The sequence below is a fragment of the Mastomys coucha genome, unplaced genomic scaffold (genome assembly GCF_008632895.1).
Source record: "Mastomys coucha isolate ucsf_1 unplaced genomic scaffold, UCSF_Mcou_1 pScaffold19, whole genome shotgun sequence".
NCBI lineage: Eukaryota > Metazoa > Chordata > Mammalia > Rodentia > Muridae > Mastomys > Mastomys coucha.
The window spans coordinates 11070867-11091215 of record NW_022196901.1 but is presented as its reverse complement, the minus strand read 5'-3'; the positions used below and the strand labels follow the sequence as shown (position 1 = coordinate 11091215).

Here is a 20349-nt window from a genome sequence, read left to right as displayed (position 1 = left end):
TCTGAATGTATGAGAAAAATCAAGATTGTAGCTACAAAGTACAGAAAATATTATCAGTGTTCCTTACTGTATACTACAGTGACATGCTGATGTACACCATAATGTCAGGGTAATATGTGTAATAGTATAAATAGATACTGATCCCCAAAATATAAATACGTCTTAATTCTCGAACCCTTTGAATGGAATGTGACCTTATTGGAATATCTCAGCACAAGAAAACACAGAGTAATAACTATCTGTGTCACTAACATTTTTGAAACATAGAAATAATTCCCACAGAGGGGATGACTTCGGAAAAGATACAGAGAATGAATGAAAAATTCACTGTGGAGACTAGCTCTCTGCATTTCAATCAATGACAATACAGAGAGGGGCCTGGGGAGCACTTGAAAATCCCATTGGACAAGTGCAGTGTTGCAACCACTGGGGTGCTACTACAGAATTAAGGAATTTGTTAGCATAAGAGTTGGTGGCACTCATGGATGCTCTAGTTTTCCCAGTCATTGAACATGACTGCCATTCTCCACATCTCATGAATATGATGTGAAGACACTCCCATGTATTAGAAGGAGTTCCTGAGGCAGGCATAAAAAAGTGGCAATCTGATGTGGAAAAATTGTGATTTCGTGACTCAATATCACCCTACACTCTAAATATCTGTCTGCTGAACAGTCCAGAGAAGTTATCAAGACAAGCCCATAGATGTTGAGAAATAAACTATCACAAGTATTTCAATGTGTGCATGGAGGTCATGTATGCAAGCGTGCAATTATATACATCTATGACTTCTGATGCCTTCCTGTCTTACTCTAATCCTTATTCCCTTGAGACAGTGTTGTTCGCTGAATAGGAAGCTCATTGCTTTGCCTGACAGTCTAGAGAGCTGTAGGGAATCCATCCGTCTTCTCCCTATAATACTTGTGTAACAGATACTCAAAACCTCCATGTTCAATTTCCCTCTTTTTTTCTTTTTTCTTTTTTGTTTATTTGTCTGTTTTGGTTTTGTTTGTATTTTTGTTTTATATTTGTGCTGTAATTTGAACTCAGGTCTTCATGACTTTCATAGTAAATGCCGTCTTACAACATACTCTAAAGGCTGGTTAAAACTCTATTTCCAAGCTTAGCTTAATCATTCCCGTAGGATTTTTAAAATGTTTACATTTAAAATATTTGTCTAAATCTTAATTTTTATGGCTGTTTTTTTTACTATCAAGAAAACAAAATATATGGGAAAATTTTAGTTCATTATATTGCATAGTTAATAGTCAATTGCAAGACTCTAGCTTAGCAATTTTTATTACTATTTTAACTTACTACTACTATATATACACAGGTAGAGCATAATACACACTTCTCTATATCTATAATGGTATATATATATAATGATATTTTTAATATACATATTCTATATATCAATAATGATATTTTACTACAAGTGGCAGAAATCAAGGAAGAGGGACAGCAAAGACTAAAGGCCATTTGAAGAGTCCTATGAAAACTTAATTTAGTAGAAGCTTTCTAGAATAGATCCATATATGAAGGGGATCTAAATGAATAACACCAAATTTTAAAAAATGTAAATTGCCAAATAATGAAGGAGGCAGAGCCTTAATTGGAGATCCCTAGTGACCAAGTGAAGCTTCTAGTACTAGGAATAGGTCACATCTATTAATTGTTGACCAAAGGAATCCCACGGAAACCACCTTGCCCACCCAAACAACAACAGCAAGAAAAAAAGAAACAAAAACAGGCCATGACCAAAGCTATTAGTGACTCTCCACAGATCGATAGCAAGGCCCTATTGCTGAAGACAGTATCTATATAAGTCATTGGAAACAGAGACTGAGTTGATGCCTACCTATAGCCTTCATCCTTATTGACTAGTATTCATATATTGGAAGGCAATAGGTATACAACTAAAGGAGAAAGGTAAATATGAACCTAGATGTACACCCTTCTATCTAGAAGAGTAACCTGTCTGTAAGATACACTAGTGCAGAGACCTAAGGGAAAACCAAATATTACTGTTCTGCTAAAGGAAATAGAAATAAAATGACTTCTAATGATATTCTTCTATATTCAGAGAGGCTTCCTTCTGCAGTGTGTGGGAACACATACAGAGACTCATAGCCAGACAGTATGCAGAAAGTGAAAGACCTTGGAATCCTCAGCTCTAAAAGAGATGTTTCCACCAAACTACCCCCAAGGCCTCAAGGAACTCTGTGGAAGATAGAAAGAGTGTAAGAGCCAGATTGTAACAAAGAACCAATGTCTTCTAGATACAATAGAGCTGGCAGACATATGAACTCATAGAGACTGGGGCAACATTCACAGAGCTGGCACATGTCTGCACCATATGGGGTCTTAAAGCTGAAAGAAGTGGACACATTCCCCCATCTCTAACCCAGAAACTATCTCCCACTGATAACCACTGGCAAATGAAAAATTAAGTTTTTCCAAGAGTCCCATTAGGCAATCAAATCACTGTTAATGGTAAACCCCAGGCCAAGATATAGATGGCCAACTTAAAATGACCTCAATGGCATCTTTGGATGGTCTTCAAATGTTAAGTCAGAGCACTGGTTTTTAAAATTGTTCCCTTCCCTTCTCCTCCTATACACCTTACAGGTCTTTTACATACGTTTTATGGCTTCTGGTTTTGTGTTTTTATGGGATTCTTGTGCGTGTGTGTGTGTGTGTGTGTGTGTGTGTATGTGAAGGTGTGTCTTAAGCTCTATATGAATTTCTTGTGCTTTTGCTTTGGCCCTTTCCTAATTTGGTGGTGTTTTCCTACTTGATTTGTTTGTTTTTGTTTTGCCTTATTTTGTTTTATTTTATTTTGCTTAGATGCCTGCTTGGTGCGTAACTAGAAAGTAGGGAAGGCAAAAAGGAGGTGGGAGGAGTAAGGGAAGGGGAAAACATCCTGAAGATATTATGTGGAAAAAACAAAACTATTTTCAGTAAGGGAAACAAAGGAAGCTCCAGGAACGCAGGCATTTGGGTTGTGTACTGAAGTGCAGCAGGTAACTGGAAGTTAGGTGTGCTGAGAGATGTGTAGTTAGGCTCTCAGGTGTAAGTTAGTGTATGTGATCTGGAGGACATGATACAATTTAGGAAGGCCTGGGGGAAATGTGTACTTTCTTTATTTGGATGCAAGTGAGGGGTTATGAGGTTGTATTTCAACAGGTCTGTTGCGAATTGTCATCCCATGCCCTCATAGGCACTTATAGGCTACAGGGAGCTACTGAGTATTTGTAAACAGGAAAAGATGTGATCAGAAGTACACCTTAGAAAACTAATTAGCACAGAGGATAAGTTGAAGGGGTCAAAAAAAATTCAGAAAATCAGCTGGGAGTTGTTTAAATCATTTAGACAAAAGTTTGAAAGATAGTGTAGCATGAGAAGCCCCTGAAGTGTAAAGGGTATTCAATGGGAAGATTTACCATATTAAGAACGTTTAAATACTTTAACATGTATAGTTTGACGACTTCACATCTCTCGCCAGGTCCTGAGATGAAAATGTCAAAGTGAAATATGCTGACGTATGGATGGCCGTTATCTTCCTGGCATGTTAAATGTGACATATACATAAGATTCCTCTATATGATTATTTGATGATAATTCAAAATTTGTACAAGAGATAAGAAGCCTTCCATTTTAATAGAACTATACAGTTAAAGAGTTTTGCCAAAGGAAAGTTAGAAAACCAAAGAGGATAATCTTCAAATATCAGCCTGTAACACAGGTTGGGTGAAAGAGCATAGATGAAGCAGGTGTGTGAACTCAGGACTCAATTGGAATGTGTATACAGGGAAGGTACAGATCGATAAACACAAAAGAAAATCTTCAAAAGCAATTTCAAAAGACCGGTAGAGCTGACATTTTAGAAGATTGAAAACAAGTGATAGGGAAATATTGAAAAAAAATCTGAAATGTTTCAATAAAAGGATCCAAGAACATGGATGAAGGAACACATCTTTTACAGAGAAACATGTATTGGACCCCAGTGAGGGATGCTCCTCCTTGCCAGTCCCAAGCTGTCAGTTGAGGTCAAATGACTTACCAGAGGCCACATCACCATCTGCCTTGCCATTACCTCATCCTAACTGCTACACTTCAGATGTAAAATTGTTCCTGACATTTGGATGAAGACACTCAAGATAGGCTGCCTTCCCCTCTACCTTTCCCATCTCAGCCACCAAGCATAGCTGCCTGTCTTAAATTCTTCACTACTGGGCTGTTTTGTGGTGTAGTTCCTTGTGGTAGGAGTAATAACGTTTTGGCTCACGCAGGAGTTTCAAAGGAACATTCTTCCTTTAGCTTCCTATGTTAAGTGTTATGTTTGTTCCTCAGGATCATGTTCCAGGGCTTAAGTTATGATGACACTTATGCATTAGAAATTTTCTTGCTACCAGTTTGTTCTGGTACCCCTGAAATAAGCAGCAGTAAAATGATCACTGTTCTGAGGTAAGAAGTACAGGTCTGAGCAACTATCAGTGCCCATTATCATCTATCATCTATCATTGGCAGATCTTGAGTGAGCAGAATAACCAGACAGATGAAGAGGCAGCCATCATAACATGTCCTTGCTGGGGATCTAGAATGTGCTTTCCAGAATTCTGATGCCAGATTATAGATTTTCTATTTGTCACATGGTTTCTCTTGCTACCATCGGATTTTTTGTTTTGAGGATCTATGGATTAAGATGGGCAGACAGATCTCTGAGCTCAAATCCAACTTGATCTACAGAGTGAGTTCCAGGACAGCCAGGGCTACACAGAGCAATCCGGTCTCAAGAAATGAGAAAAAAGGCAGGCAGTATGAACTGGTTATTTTTAAGTGAGTCTTTAGGAATTTTGATTAGCTTTCTCTTTTATTGAAAAACAGTCACTATTTGACTCAAAATGATATCTAAAGGAAATGGATTTTCAAGTAATATCACTCCATGATTTTATTCAAACTTTCACTATCATTTATCATAAGAGTTAATTTGGTTGGCAAGGATATTAATAGAAATTTGTGGTTTAACTGCATGAGGTACTTGATATTATTGACCAGAAACAGGAACAGAATGTCCTATGAAAGCAATCATCTCAATGGTGGTCCTGATTGCTGCCCAAATAAACCAGATGTTTAGTGATTATCAGCTGTGGCTAGTTTCATACTCTAGATGAAAAGAGATAACCAAAACAATAAAATATAGCACTCCAGAGGACTGTGATGTTTATCATCACTTGTTGAAAGTGCATTTAAAAGATGTGCTTTAAAAAACTGAAACAACAACCAGCATCTACATAGGATTCTTATAAGGAAAATAATCCAGAAACAACCTGCATCTGTATTGTTAAGTAGTATATTTCCAGGTAGTTGGAACACTGGCTGCAAGAAACATCAAGGATTATGAGTTAATTTTAGTGGAGCCTGGGTATTGATATTTTAAACAAAAGGAGAGCATCTACCAAAGGGCTTCCCAATGCACAGGGAAAGCTGGGAAGTGTTCTTTGGCAGCAGAGTCACTTACATGTATTTCTCACCATTGTATCTTCATAATTGATTCAAGTGCCACTCACATTCTTTCTGGAGTGCAGCCTTCTTTTTTCCTTCTTAGATGTGGCCAACGAGCCCTATACCCTACCTCCGTCACCCTCCAATCTTTACTTACTCTGAGAATTGCACTAATAACCTGGTGGCAAACCTCTGAATCTTGAAAGCGTTTTTATCTCCAATACAAAAATTCATGAATCATTTCTTTCCTTTTAACTCGTCTCTCTCTTCTTGCTGCATTCTCAGAAGTTTATATATTTCTTACCCTCTTTATGTCAGTAAGCAATGTTCTTAGCTTTAGTAATTTCCTAATTGGTTTCCTCTTATACAGGTGTTCTTTAGTAACCCACATTTCACAGAACAATATCCTAAAGGCAAATCTAATCTTGCTGTTCTCTGCTTAAAAATAGTCAGTGGTCTCAGAATGCCCAAGCAGCACGTGTACTCCAGAGTGAAGTTCTGTCTCCTCTTTGATTTCTTCCCTCTAGCCATACGGACCTCCCTTCAGATACTCTGGTACCTTGCATGTGTTAATTGGCTTTCACAGACTCTCCTATTTGTGACAACATTTCTTTCATGTTAAAATCATGAATTCTTCTCTGGGCAGGTTAGTTTGGATGGGTTACCCTTCTGTTACTTCCTATTTATTTCCTAGAACACCTCACTTATCTAACTCTATAAGTTCTTAGTAATTCACATTCCCAACAATAGTTCCATAAATTTAGGTGTTACTTTTATTTTGTGTCCTGTCATGTGCAGAAGATGGTATTTTACTAACACTAAGTGTATTTAAAGGCAAAGGAAAGATATCTCATAAACACAGACACACACACACACACACGAAGGAGATAGAGGGTTCAAGAGAACCTACAGAATCAACTAGGGACTCATAAAGACTGAACCACCAACCAGAGAGCATGCAGGAGAGAGCCTTAGGTCCCATACACATATGTAATCTATGTGCAGCTTGGTCTTCATGTCAGTTCCCTAAGGCAGGATCAGTGGATATCTCTGACTCTGCTGCCTGTCTTTGGATCCCTTTCCCCTAACTGGGCTGCCTTGTCTGGCCTCAAGAGGAGAAGATGCATCTAGTCCTACTGCAACTTGATATGCCAAGGTGGGTTGATATCTATGGGAGGCCTTCCCTTCTCTTAAAAGAAAGGGAAGGGGTGCGGAGAGCTGAGGTGAGAGGGTAGGACTGAGAAGAGAAGAGGGAGGGGGAGCTAGGATTGGGGTGTAAAGCAAATGAATTAATGATGGAACAACCACTGTTCTCTTCTCTAGTTATTTAAGAGAAATTCTAAGTAAATAAAAGTTAATTAACCCAAAAGAATTAACTAATGTCTTCAGTAAAAATTAATGGGGTTAATGGATAGGATCTTTAAACTTCAGCATAAAATGACTATGATGTCAGGAAGATGACTGTGATAGTAAATGTACATATGCCTAATGGATGGCACTGCTTGCTTACCTAGTGCTGAGCCCCATGCTATAACATGTATATTAATTATCATAACTCAGTTACCATGACAACTCTGTAATGGTTTTTACCACCCATTTTTATTTTGGGGGGGTTGAGAAAGTTGAGGTTTAGAGCCTTTATGAAACTCGTTTCTGGGATGTAACTAGTAAGTTATGAAACTGAGATCTTGGTATAAGCAGTGGCTTTTTTATTTTGCTGCCTGAAGAGTTACTGTCACCCATTCCATACCTTGACAAAGCTATCCTACCTCTTTTAAACTAATCAGGAAGAAGACTATCTGGTAAAGGGAAGTCTTTTAAAATAGAACAATTTGGGATTGGAACCTATGTACAATTTATTCCATTTTTATGTCAATGAATTGTTGAGATGGTGTTATAAGTAGTATCATTAAAAGATCTATTTCAGTTTTTTAAAAAGGTGCTAAAAGTGTTGTAGATGCTACATTTGATGAAAGATCATTTAACTATTGTGGCCAGGACCTTAGAATCCACTAATTGTGCTTTTTTTTTTCCCTTTGAGGAGGCTTGAGTTTTTCTTACTGGAAATTTCACTGTATAATATAATAAAAAAGTTCTTTTAAATCATTTGTTCCTGCAACATAAAGTAATGGATTTGTTCTCTGATGTATTTTTTTTTAAAGATACTAAAAAATATTTCAAGTGAACAAAATGGCATTATGACTTTTTAATAGTGTTTTTAATTAATTCTCTGTCTCTGTCTCTGTCTCTATCTCTGTCTTTCTCTCTCTCTCTCAAAATAACCTACCATATAGTGTGTGCTCTCATATACTCAAGAGTATGGGGTCATCCACTTGAGTGTGGTTGATCTACCAGATGCAATACCCTTAAAGAAAACTGATTCTCTCTTACCCAGAAGCCATCCATTTTCAGTGATTCCTCAGTTAGGTGAAGAGGCTTTTAACCCTCTCCGCCCTCCATGCTAGAATATTTATTGGCTAGATCTTGAGCATGTTCTGTGTAGGCAACCACAGCAGCTTTGAGTTCATGAGTGCAGTTGTCCTGTCATATCCAGAAGATGCTGTCTTACTAACACTAAGGATATTTAGAGACAAAGGAAAGATATTTCATAACCACACATATATACATATATGAACTATATTTAAGTATTTTATAACCATATCTATCATGTTATCTATCTATCGATCTATCTATCTATCTATCTATCTATCTATCTATCTATCTATCTATCTATCTATTATAAAAATGTTCAAACAGGCGATAATGCTCTAGAAACCATCTGATTGTCAAATGAAAATTCCAGTGCCAGGTGTGAGATAACTGTTCTTGACTTGTTGGTCAAGGATTTTCGAGAAACCCTCCCACATGTTTTGCCATTGTTCTTATTTCCCTTCCTACGTTCAAAAGTAAGGCTCTATTGCTGAAGACAGTGCACACTTTGGTCACAGGACATGAAGAAATCATGTTGATACTGAAGAGAAAGCCTGGTCTCCATTGCTAGTTTTCCACTGTAGTTGAAAACCATTGCAGGAAAAGTTATCAACAGTCTTATTCATCTGTAAACTCCACTGTGAACCACAGTAATGACAGGCACTCTGAGGCATGCCTTTGGGTACAATAGTGGCATGAATATCATGGAGGTAAACAACAGATTTGGTTTGGATTCATGGCCCATGCTACAGAAAAGAAATCATGTCCTGATGCTACAAATTGGCTTACAAGCTATGGTTTCAAAGATTATGAGTGTCATGGATAAATCTACTAGTATTATTTTATACATAGTCAACGGACATATCAAAATATATGCTAAATTCATATCTCTGTGCCATAGGTTTATATAAATCTTAATCATAATCCAAGAATTTTCTTTGTGAAGATGATTGTTAACATAGACATTCCTAACTGATCCAAGTACGGAAGATAAGTGTCAGTGGAATTCTAAGACACAAATGGGGCAGCTGTTAGGATTTTGCAAAATATTTTGGATGAAAGTTACACACATGAAGCAAATCAAACTTTGAAAATGCTTGTAAGTACACATCTTATTAATTATAATTTATAATCAGATGTATGAGTGAAGATTAATACTTGTAAAAATTCATTATTGGTGGGATAGGCTAGGCTGTCTTTTTAATATATGCACTGTAGAAGTGTTTGAAGCGTGTAACTGTTGATAACTGCCATTTGCTTTTGTTGACTTTACTGTAATTGCTACAAACCTACTTTAATGAAACTAATTATGACAGTACTATTAAATTTCCTTCTTAAGTGATTATGTAAAGCAAATATTTGATTTGCACAATACTTAATAAGGACCACTGAACTGCACACCAGCTTATAGGAATGTGTAGGTACTGTGAGGAGGGGTAACAATTTCAAGAAGCAAACTTTCATAATAAAACTAATTCAAGACTTGCATTGATTGGGTACTCATACCAATAGTCTCAAATTTTCAGCAGTCCTATGAACTGAAGTTCAAAGATAAATTGCCTTATAGATGTAAGATTCTAGGGAGCAATTAAAAAGTTCAAAATGAACAGACAAAGGAGTGAATTACAGATTTATGGAGCAAGAAAGTAATGGGGTTAGTGGACAGTAGTAAGGGACATGCTTGCTGTGTTTGTTTTCAATAGACATATTCCAAATGCATTTCTAAAGTAGAAAAGATGAAGAAGCTTTAGAGAAAAGAAATAGAAATCACTTTGTAAAAAAGAATTGAGGGAGCCAGTTTCCCATGTAGAAAGATGGAGAGGGATCAAGATGACAGATGAAGGAGATGATCCCTAGGGAGTGCAAGGATGGACTGAGGCAATAAACTGCTGTCAAGTGCAGCCAGATGGTAAAAAACAAATGTTATCTACCCTATACATTTAAATAGGTTTTGTTTGTCTGTTAAAATACTTTGATCAGACATGATAGAGGGATTTTGTTTTGTTTTGTGTTTTGGTAACATTGTCTCTACTCACATACAACAGTCCACTTTCATGCAATACTTCAGTGCAGAAAAGTAAGGAATATACATTGTAGTATCTCCCAAACACGATCAGGCTTTTACTTGCTGAGGTGAGCAGAAGTGAGACAAGCAGTAAACTAGTTTACATATCCCTTGAAAGTACTTTGCGTGGTATTTTAATCCCATGTCTAAGATTTCCTGCCAATAATTTGGAGAAATGTTTATATTTAAGGTATTTCAAAAATATGCATATGTCAGATGTGCTGTTTGCTCCAAGGTCTTGAAAGACACCCAGAACCATTGTTTTCTCCCTCCAGGAAACTGTTCTATTTGGTAAGTATAGTAAACTGTTCAAAGCCTCAGAGGAGAATGCACAGGCAAGGAAGGTCAGCTACACGAAGAATCATCATCTATGTATTCATGTGTGAGTTGAGGTCTGTGAGTATAAAACCACACATCCAAGACCTAATTTTATTTCTGCAATCTAGAATTCTCTTCAACTAGAAAAGAAACCTGCTTTTTAAAGTGCATGTATGAAGCACTATTATCTCTCTCAATGGAATCTTTAAAAAAGGCAAAAGTCCAAACTGTATGGCGACTTTCAATGATAAACTTTTATTCTGAATATACTGTTTTTGCACAAGATTTAACACAACATTTTCTGGGATTATAAATATTTTTTATAACAGTATTATACAAATTTTTACAAAATGTGTTCATCCGACTAGTTAATTTCCACAAAAGTTTCCAGAGAACATAATAAGGGGAGGAAAAACAAAACAAAAACGTGTTGTTCACAAAAGCCACTTGGCGTTTTGCTTGATGCACAATGAGCATTTCATGAAAAGAATCCCTAAAACATGATCCCACAGTCATACTGCACAAGGAAAGGACAGCTTTGCCAGGTCACATTGGAAACTCAGTTGGCATCTAAACAGGACAACATGCCAAGAGTCTCAGTGGAATTTCCATGGTTCTTTTTTATGCGAACTAAAACCAAGGTAGATGAGACCACAGTAACAGCTATCTATTTCTGCAAAATCCTGGACATTTTCATCATCTGATAGTTCTGTTTTAGATTTGCTCTTTACAGAAATGTACACTGAATATCAACGTTCTGCCATGGAAAACAATGCAAGTTCCAGCTAATGATAAAATATTTGGAATTTGGGGCAAGTGGGAAAAAAAATCACAAAATCCATTGTGTCTCGCTAGGTTAGACTCTATGCCGTTAGTTTTAAAGTAAGATGTAGAATTTAAGCTTTGGTGGCTCCAAGACAGGCATTCAAATGAGATATAAAGTACAAGAGAGCATCAAATAAGCAAGTAACACTTGGGTTGCAAAGGTCACTTAAAAGGGATACTGCCTATTTGAACCCCGTAAGGCCAGTTTTACAGTTAATAAAAGGAATAGTATATATAGGAAAACTTACAAATGGCAGGAACGCTATGTTTCCCAAGGTAAGCAATAATGCTTCAAGCATTAGAAACATGAAAAAAGACCATACTAAAATCTCGTAGGCCCTGGACCTAAAAATCTCTTCAATCAAACTTGCTAACTATGTCATGTTAAAAACCTGGTACAAATATGGACCACGATTGGTGTTTGGCAGTAATGCTGGTTGTTCAAATGAAGAAAAGATGAAACCATTTATGCAAAAATTCTTTTCTGCTACTCAACACCAATGCAGGACTTGTTCTGACTTCATTTACGTGACAAAGTGCACTGAGCTACATGAGTATAGCAACAATTAACTAAGGAAAAACAGTTTAAAAGCTTTTTAAAATGATCTTTTATATAGTTCTGTTTTGGGAATAACAGACTATACTTTTTTTGTCAACAGAATTTGCAGAAAAATGTGAAATTTAATATAGTAATTTTGATGGGTTGAGTGTTACTGTCATTAAAACAATGTGAAAGCAGAAATATTCATATCTGTCGTGAAAGCAAATTTTAGTCAGAGGGTGTGTTCGTGCCCAATTTGTCACCATGTATATGGTTGTAATGATGTAGAACTCAAACCAAACAGGGCTCTACCAAGAGATGTCAAGTTCAACAAGTGATTCATAGAACAATAATTTCATTTGTGTTACTACACTCTGTAATGACATTAGCCATGAAGTACATAGTCAATACTTGAAACATAATCTAAGGTAGATTGTTGTTTACTAGAAGTGATTCAATGTTTTTATGTGCATCACTTATATGTGCAAACTAGCACTTTCCTTCCTCAACATGTGCATGATTTAAAACAGCCTAGCTGAAGGTAATAATACATTTGAAGTAATTGACAAACAGCATGACTTAAACATATTTCCTCTACCTTTACACCACCTTCTTATTTTCTAAAATGTGAACAGCAGTTATGAATAGATTAAAAAATGACAACGCATTAGAAGTGGTGACTGATGTCATTTCTTAGGACAATAGTTGGCAGAGTGACTCCAATTGTTCTTCCCTCCCTTTTGAGTTAAAGCAAAATATTAACTTACAAAATGTACACAAATGTTACTCAGGATATCGTGGTGGTAGGAAGGAATTACAGTGGATACAAAGCTATAAACAAAACAATAAACTATGTTAAAGTGTTGACTTTATCGTTGATATGTGGAGCATATTAAAGTATGCTGGAGAATGCAAATAACTCAGATGGAAAAATGATATATGTGAAAAATTCCAGCATATGCACACACCAATACTTGGCATGTTTAACTAAAAAAGAAAAGAAAAGTTCATTTATCATAAAAAATATATGTATACTTTTCAGCTTACAGTAAAATTACTTCCCCTAGACACATTCATTGTTTTTACCCATTCTTCAAATACTGTTTATTCCTGAAAATAATTTTTAGAAACATAAAGTTTTGCTACCATATTAATCTATAATGAAATTTCTGATCTACTACACTAATGCTTTTCACCAATGAGGCTGTATAAAAACAAATTTTATTATTCACAATCAAGTGTTCATGTGCATACACATAGATTCAAGGTTTCCTATTTGTTCAGGTTAATGTAAAAACCCTCATAAAGTTGTATCGGAATTTTGGTCATATGATCATACCAAAATGGAGGACAGAAGCAGCAAGAGCAGCAGTTTCTAGATTGTACATGCTACTATTGAAACGAACATAGAGGAAACCTAGGATAAATCTCCATTGAGAACGTATATGTACCTTTCAAAAAATAAATGTGTTAAATCTGATTTATGTACTTAAAATATCTGTACATAGGTTTTTTCAGGCAAAAGCATGAGTCTGTATAAAATCCATGAATTCTCACTTCGCCGTCTGCCTAACCCAGTTGTTCGGCATTTACATCGCACAGTATATTCAGAGTAGTTTAACAATATGTTAAGGATGACTTAAGTGCATGTACACTGCAAGGTTCAGATTCTTACATGACAATAATGCCACCCAGTTAACTTGTCAATGGACTATACTCTACAGTAAGAAGAAAAACAAACCAGAAAGTTAAAATAGCAGCAGCATCATGCAAAATACCCTTGGCAACCCAAGTTCATTAACCACAAGGAAAACATTTCCCCTCCCCCCACCAAGCTTCTCTTAGAGCGTGTTAAATATCTGGCTAGCACTACATGACTTTACTTGTGAACGAAAGGGACATTACATCACGCAGTTAAGGGCTTACATTTATGAGGAAATGTATCATGAATTCCAATTCCACCCACAAGCACCTTTAGCTCATTCCGTCCTTGGTTTCAAACCAGCACTTCAGACCTTACCCAAATTCAACTGGTCACAGTTGTGTTTAGTTTTTGGCAGAGAAGTCATTCTTTTATAAGGCATTTTATTCATGGCAATTTTTTTGGTAGAAAATTAGCCATTAGTTTGTATTTCATCAGTTTAAACCAATGTGTTTTTCTCCCTCCCTTCTTCTCTCTGTTTAATAACTACTCACAGCAGGAATTACTTTTGAACATCAAATAAGTGAAGGCAAAAATATCATTGGCCCTCACTAGGGTTTTCTTTTCTTCTTCTTCTTCCTCTTGGTAAACCTGCAGCAGGTTGAAATGCTAGGTCAAAGTCAAGACTGCTTCTTTTCATAAGGCCTGCGTGGGGGAGCCTTTCACACAGCCTTTCACACAGAATCTCTAACAGTGCAACAGTGAACTCCCAAACCTCCCACAGAGAACAAGTAGAGTTTTGCTTTGATGTTAGACAGAGATGATGCAGCATATTCACACAAGTTTCAGTTTCCAACACCCTGACATGCAGCCAGAGATGGTCAAGAATCTAAGCCTTACAGTTACGTCATAGTAGAGGCCCAGCTAAGGTTCTGTGTCGCTTCTTCAGTGGTCTCTATTTTAATGTAACTGAGGGCTCATGTGTTGGCAGGGCTTGGAATTTAGTTGCAGATCTGGGGTTTAGAAGGTCACAATAGGTAATGTCTGCTGCCAGATACCAGCCAAAGGAGTATGAATTGGAGTCCAAAGATAGACCATAAGGAAGGGTTTAATCCAGAAACACCACCACAGTCGGTATAATCCTCCTGTTAGGAATGCAAACAAATAAATAGTATAACCATCATGAATAAACACGGAACAAAGCAGCTTTCAAATTCATATTTAGTCTACCTTTGAACTTACCTGGTAAAATTGTTCTACCTGAAACTGAGCTGTATTGACCTAGATTTCACTGTGTAGAAATTGCTTTATACTAGTCTCTTCCCTAGCACCATTTGGCAAATATTTGAAATTCTGATATGATGAGGAAGGCTAATAATAATGAATTCTTTTTATACACAAATTACTAATTAAAAACTTCACTGGCATGATCAAAAGGATTCTTTATATTGATTAAAACAAGAAGAATCAATTTCTCATATTTCCGACGTTTAAAGCTGAATTTATATGCTACATGGAACACCCTAACTTTAGGAATGCTAGTAAAATGAAAAATAACATATTTGACATTGAAGCAATACAGCAATACATGGGAATTTTGAAAACATAGTCCAAACAAAGAACTAAGCTGAAAACATGTTAAGCTTATGCAGAGAGCCATGCAGTGCCCCAGCAAGTGCCTAGAACATACCTACTGGAGTTCTTCACAAAGTAGTAGTGGCTCAGTTAGGTCCCTAAGAATCCAGCCATTCTTTACCTTTCGTTCCCAGGTTCCAAGCTCTACAACATTTTCCACAGCTTAACATTCCTCTTACTGTACTGAATTTAATAAAGAGTCATGTCCACTCATTCTCATAAACATCTTTTTAGAATTTATTGATCCAAGCCAGCAGTAATGCCTCCCACCTTTAATCCCAGCACTGAGGAAGCAGATGTAGGTGCATCTCTGAGTTCAAGACCAGCTTGATCTACAGGCTGAGTTCCAGAACATCCACAGCTATGAAACCCTTTCTCATAAAACAAAAACAAAACAAAACAACAACAACAACAAAAAATAATTCATTGATCCAAGGTTCATCTTCCATGGATTGAAAGAGGTTACAAAAATAAATGTAAGTGTTCTTTGTAGAACAACTTTACAAAGTCTGGGTACCACCTGATTACTTCCCTGCCAGAGACTAAAACTCTACTTGCAGCCAAGTAAATAGCATGTCTTCTTTGATTTGTGCTTGGACTAATATCACAGCTGCCCTGTAGTCCACAAAGTGGTGAGACAGTAATGTATGGAGGAAAACATTTAACATTAAATGCTGCCCTTAAATGTAAGGAATTGTAAGACAATTCTGATTGGTTAACTGGTTGGTTAATCAGTTCTTAATTTATTGGCATCTCAGGGGAGCCCAATGCCGTATGTGCTGTGGCTAACATGCCTCCAGTTTTTCTGGAAACATGTTTCGTCTTCTACTCTCTTTGAATGGACCTAATTCTCCAGGATCTATAAACTTTTTCGGAGTTTAGTTTCCTCTTGTCACTTTTTCTAAAAATATATTTTTTAATTATTTATTTTTGTTTTATGTGTATTAGTGTGCATTGCATTGGTGTTTTGCTGGAGTGTGTGCCTGGGTGAGGGTGCCAGATCCCCTGGAACTGAAGTTACAAACAGTTGTCAGCTGCCACGGGGGTACTGGGAATTGAACCCAGGTTCTCTGGAGGAGCAGCTAGTTCTTTTAACTGCTGAATCATCTCTCCACCCAGCCTTCCTTTCTTTCTTTCTTTCTTTCTTTCTTTCTTTCTTTCTTTCTTTCTTTCTTTCTTTCATTCTTTCTTTCTTTTTTCTTTTTTGGTTCATTTAAGTCATTTACCTTTAAAATTCATGTATTTTACTTTCAAATAATTCTCACGTTATCATCAGCCTAGTTCTCCTGACTCTTATATCACCAACCCTCTTGTCTATATTGCAGAGATTAAAAACTTAAATGTCAAGCTTTTTGATTCCTCCCAGAGACTCTATATAGTATATAGCATCAATCAGGCCAAGACTCAGAGGCAATCTGAGATTCTTCTCTTTCTCAGGTCAACCACATATCTGAAGAGTTTTCATCTTGCTCTGAACATAATTCACATTCTGTACTAAGGACCACAGATTCAACTGTGTGGAGCCAAAGCTGCCTTTATAGCTGCTTCTTCCCCTCCTCTCTCTTGCCTGATCTGCTCCTGTAACATTGCCATTCTCCACAATGTGCCCTGCATCTCAGTTATTTCACTTGTTCTTTTTCTTCAGCCTTCTTTCCTATCCAGGTAGGGAACCATCAAGGACAGCAGCTACATTTGAATTTGGGATTGAAAAATTACTTTTTATAAATACATATGAATCCCAAGTATCTCAAACATGGTTTAAAGACACACCTAACCATCAGATGGAATGAAGAATCAGGGTGCAACTACAATACATTCATACTTGAATAATGGATGCTGTCATAGAAGTTCTCATCAATATAAAACATATCTTTACATTTTAGATATGACCTCTGAAAAAAAAGTTCCTGGCTCCTCATCAGTTTTTATTTTTTTTCCATCCTTATTTACTGCATGTGGTGATGATATAAGTCTGCTTCAACTTGGGAGAGTGGTACGTGAGAAGTTAGTATAAATCCTTGCTATGAAAAAATTATGATTTGACTTTTAAGAAATTCTAAATCCCAATCTTGGGTAGATTTAAGGAGAAATTTCAGATTTTTTTTTTTTTTTTTGGCTTGTCAACAGTGAAATCCCACTGACAACATGAAACCAATCAACCTGATTTTGAAGAGCTTTTCACAAGCAATGAACATATTTATAGCTTAGCTTACTATTAAAGTCTATAAAATCCTGGGTACCAATGTTGTACATATTTATTTTGATATGCAATATGCTTTTGTGAGACTGCCTACTAGAGCACCACTCTGAAGAGCCTATTAGCAAAAACATCACCTGGGAATTGTTTTTGTTCTCCCTTTACATCACTAATTAAAGGAGAAATATCTAAGATATAGTTTACAGTTCACAGTTGAATTCATGTGATGTCCTGTAAGGCTTACTTTATAATACCATCCATACAAATGACTAATGTCTCTTCTGTCTGACATGATGAAACAAACAAGTATTAGTAAACTTCTTTCCAACCAGAACATGGGACAATTAATTGCCCAAATATCACAGTAATTTTAAGAAAATTTAGCCAATTTAGAAATATTTTTTCTAAGAGTATTGTGTTGTTGTTGTTTTGTTTTCTGAATTATAACTATGTTATTTCCTTCAGATGTCATATAACAGCTGAATACACCAATGAATAATGGCTCACTTTTAAATTTTGTTAAATCTATGTTTTGAAGTAGATTCTTCGAAATTACCTTTTTAATGGAAATATAACCATAATGCATTAATTTTTAAAGAATATTTTTCTTTAATTCTAATTTCATTAATCCATATAATCATTGATTGTGTCATCTATGTTAGACATGACGAGTGTCACCTTGACTCAGAGCATCTATGGTCACCCTCCCAGGACTCTCACATGTTGGGCCCATTTACTTTTCCCTGGATGGAGGAGGGTGACTGAGGAAGCACATGGCACCCTTCCTTTCCTGGAGCATCAGTTAACAATTGCTAGGTAGAAGAGGTTTTTGGAAGCTGGCCATATGTTGTTAACTGTAATAATCCCATTGGTTCACCAAGCTATATTCAGGAGGGATCATTATGGTACGAGCCGTACTTTCACACATGCCAAAATACATGTATTCAGATTGTTTAAAACTGTGTCTCAATCAAGTGTGTTTAGTGCCTTGATTGAAGGATTACTGTCTCATAAGAGACTAGTTAAGACAGGACTTTTACTTCAGGTTGTAAATTCATCTTTGTGACTTTAATCTGTGTTCACACAATTGAAAGATGAGGACAAGTAGTTGGTGAGCAAAGTTTCTGTAATGAGTGACAGTATTCTGGGGTGCCTAAGCAGCTCTTTGAGGAATAAATCATTCCTCATGAGCAGGCCTCTAGAAAACATGAAAGTCAGAAGGAATAATAGCATATCAAGAATCCTCATAGCTGTGTGCCAAAGTCTTATTTGTTCATTTTTAATAAGAGTTCTTGGTTTTAGTCCCTGGGAGCTCTGTGGGTACTGGTATTGTTGTTTGTCTAAGGGACAGCAAACCCTTCAGCTCCTTGGGTCCTTTCTCTAGCTCCTTCATTGGGGACCCTGTACTCAGTTCAATGGATGGCTGTGAGCCTCTATTTCTGTATTAGTAGGGTACTGTCAGAGCCTCTCAGGAGACAGCTATCTCAGGCTGCTGTCATCCAGCACTTGTTGGCATCCACAATAGTGTCTAGATTTGATGATTGAATATGGGAAAGATTCCCAGGTGGAACAGTCTCTGAATTGTCCTTCCTTCAGTCTCTGTTCCATAGTTAGCTTCTACATGCATATAGCAGAGGATGGCCAAGCCATCAGTGGGAGGAGAGGACCTTGGCCCTGTGAAGGTTCTGTGCCCCAATGTAGGGGAATGCCAGGGCCAAGAAGCAGGAGTGGGTGGGATGGTGAGCAGGGGGAGGAGGAAGAAAACAAGGGATTGTTTTAGTTTTAGTTTTTGTTATTTTTTCTTCTTATTTTATTTTCTTTTTCTTTCTTTCTTTTTTTTTTTTTTGGAGGGGAACCTGGGAAAGAAGACATTATAAGAAAACATCTAATAATAATAATAAAATAGAGTACTTAGTTTTAATTTTGAATCACTTTTCAAGACAAAACAGCAACTATTCTTAAAGAGGTCTGGCTGCCATATCCTACAATTTTAGATCTAACCCTACTAATAATGTTATCTATCTATCTATCCATCTATCTATCTATCTATCTATCTATCTACTTATCTATCTATCTCTGTCTGTTTGTCTATATCTATCTTTAGAATAAACCCTAAGATGCTACTTAAGTTAGATTTGTTTAAAAAAAAAAGAAAAGTTAGAAAAACTTCAGAATGTTGTCTAAGAAATTCTTAAACTCTGATGAGACTGAAATGACCCACTAATTTTTTAGTATTTTTTTGAAAACTAAATCAAGGTGACCAATTTTAATAATTGTACATTGCGTAAAAGGGAAGACTAATGAAGGCCTTTTCAAGTTTTATCTACATTGTTTTCATGTTTATACAAACACCTGTCTGATTGTGTATCTGTGTGTCTGCCTGTCTATCTATCTATCTATCTATCTATCTATCTATCTATCTATCTATCTATCTATCTGTCTGTCTAATTTAGCATATGAATGTGCCAATCAATGTGACAAGGAGGAGAGTAGAACAACTTGTCTCTTCCTCCATGAGTCTCTGCTTATATCCTTGAGACAATGACTCTCCGTGAACTAGAAAATTATAGCATTTGGCAAGGTTAGCTAGGCAATGAGTCTGGGGACCTGCCTGTATTTATTCCCAAATATTGACATTCCAGGCACCCAGGCAGGAGAAGGCATGTCTACACTTTTATGAGGGTACAGACAATTTAAATTCATCTTCTCAGATTTAAACTCCTGATCCACCTCCTCTACTCCCGATTGTAGTTTTAGAACAATGTTTTGATTTTAATTCACATATCTATTTGCATAATATATTAATGTGAAAATCTGTTACTATTTCTGAGGCTTATTGCTGTATTTTAATTAAAATATCTATGAAAATACACATTAATCACTGAACGTTCTGACATGTCTTTAAAATACCAATTACAAGAAGATAATGCTCTGGTTTTGTTTGAATATTCATTGGAGTAAATAACCAAGTAAATGAAAAAAAACAGAAAATTTAGAGATTGGATAGTAGTACACTGAAAGTAGTAAAAATAAATGGGAACAGTGATATTTCTATTATAATCATCTTTGTGAATAAAGTTGATTAATTTTAGAAGGAAAGGCATTGCATATATAGTACATATGCATATATACATATGTATGTGTATATAGGTAAATGTGATTATATCTATGCATGCATATATATGCAT

At 36.4% G+C, this 20349-nt stretch overlaps 1 protein-coding gene across 6 annotated transcripts in view; it reads right to left on the bottom strand.

Moving 5' to 3' along the window:
- Window positions 1–10553: 10553 nt before the first annotated feature.
- The window catches only part of Cacna2d1 (calcium voltage-gated channel auxiliary subunit alpha2delta 1), a 451116-nt gene continuing 441320 nt past the window's right edge, over window positions 10554–20349 (bottom strand). For all 6 annotated transcript variants that reach the window (XM_031380027.1, XM_031380030.1, XM_031380032.1 and 3 more), the window contains one exon: window positions 10554–14474. In XM_031380027.1, coding sequence (XP_031235887.1) covers window positions 14358–14474 — 117 coding nt within the window. In that variant the 3' untranslated portion in view covers window positions 10554–14357. The remainder of the gene's footprint in view (window positions 14475–20349) is intronic.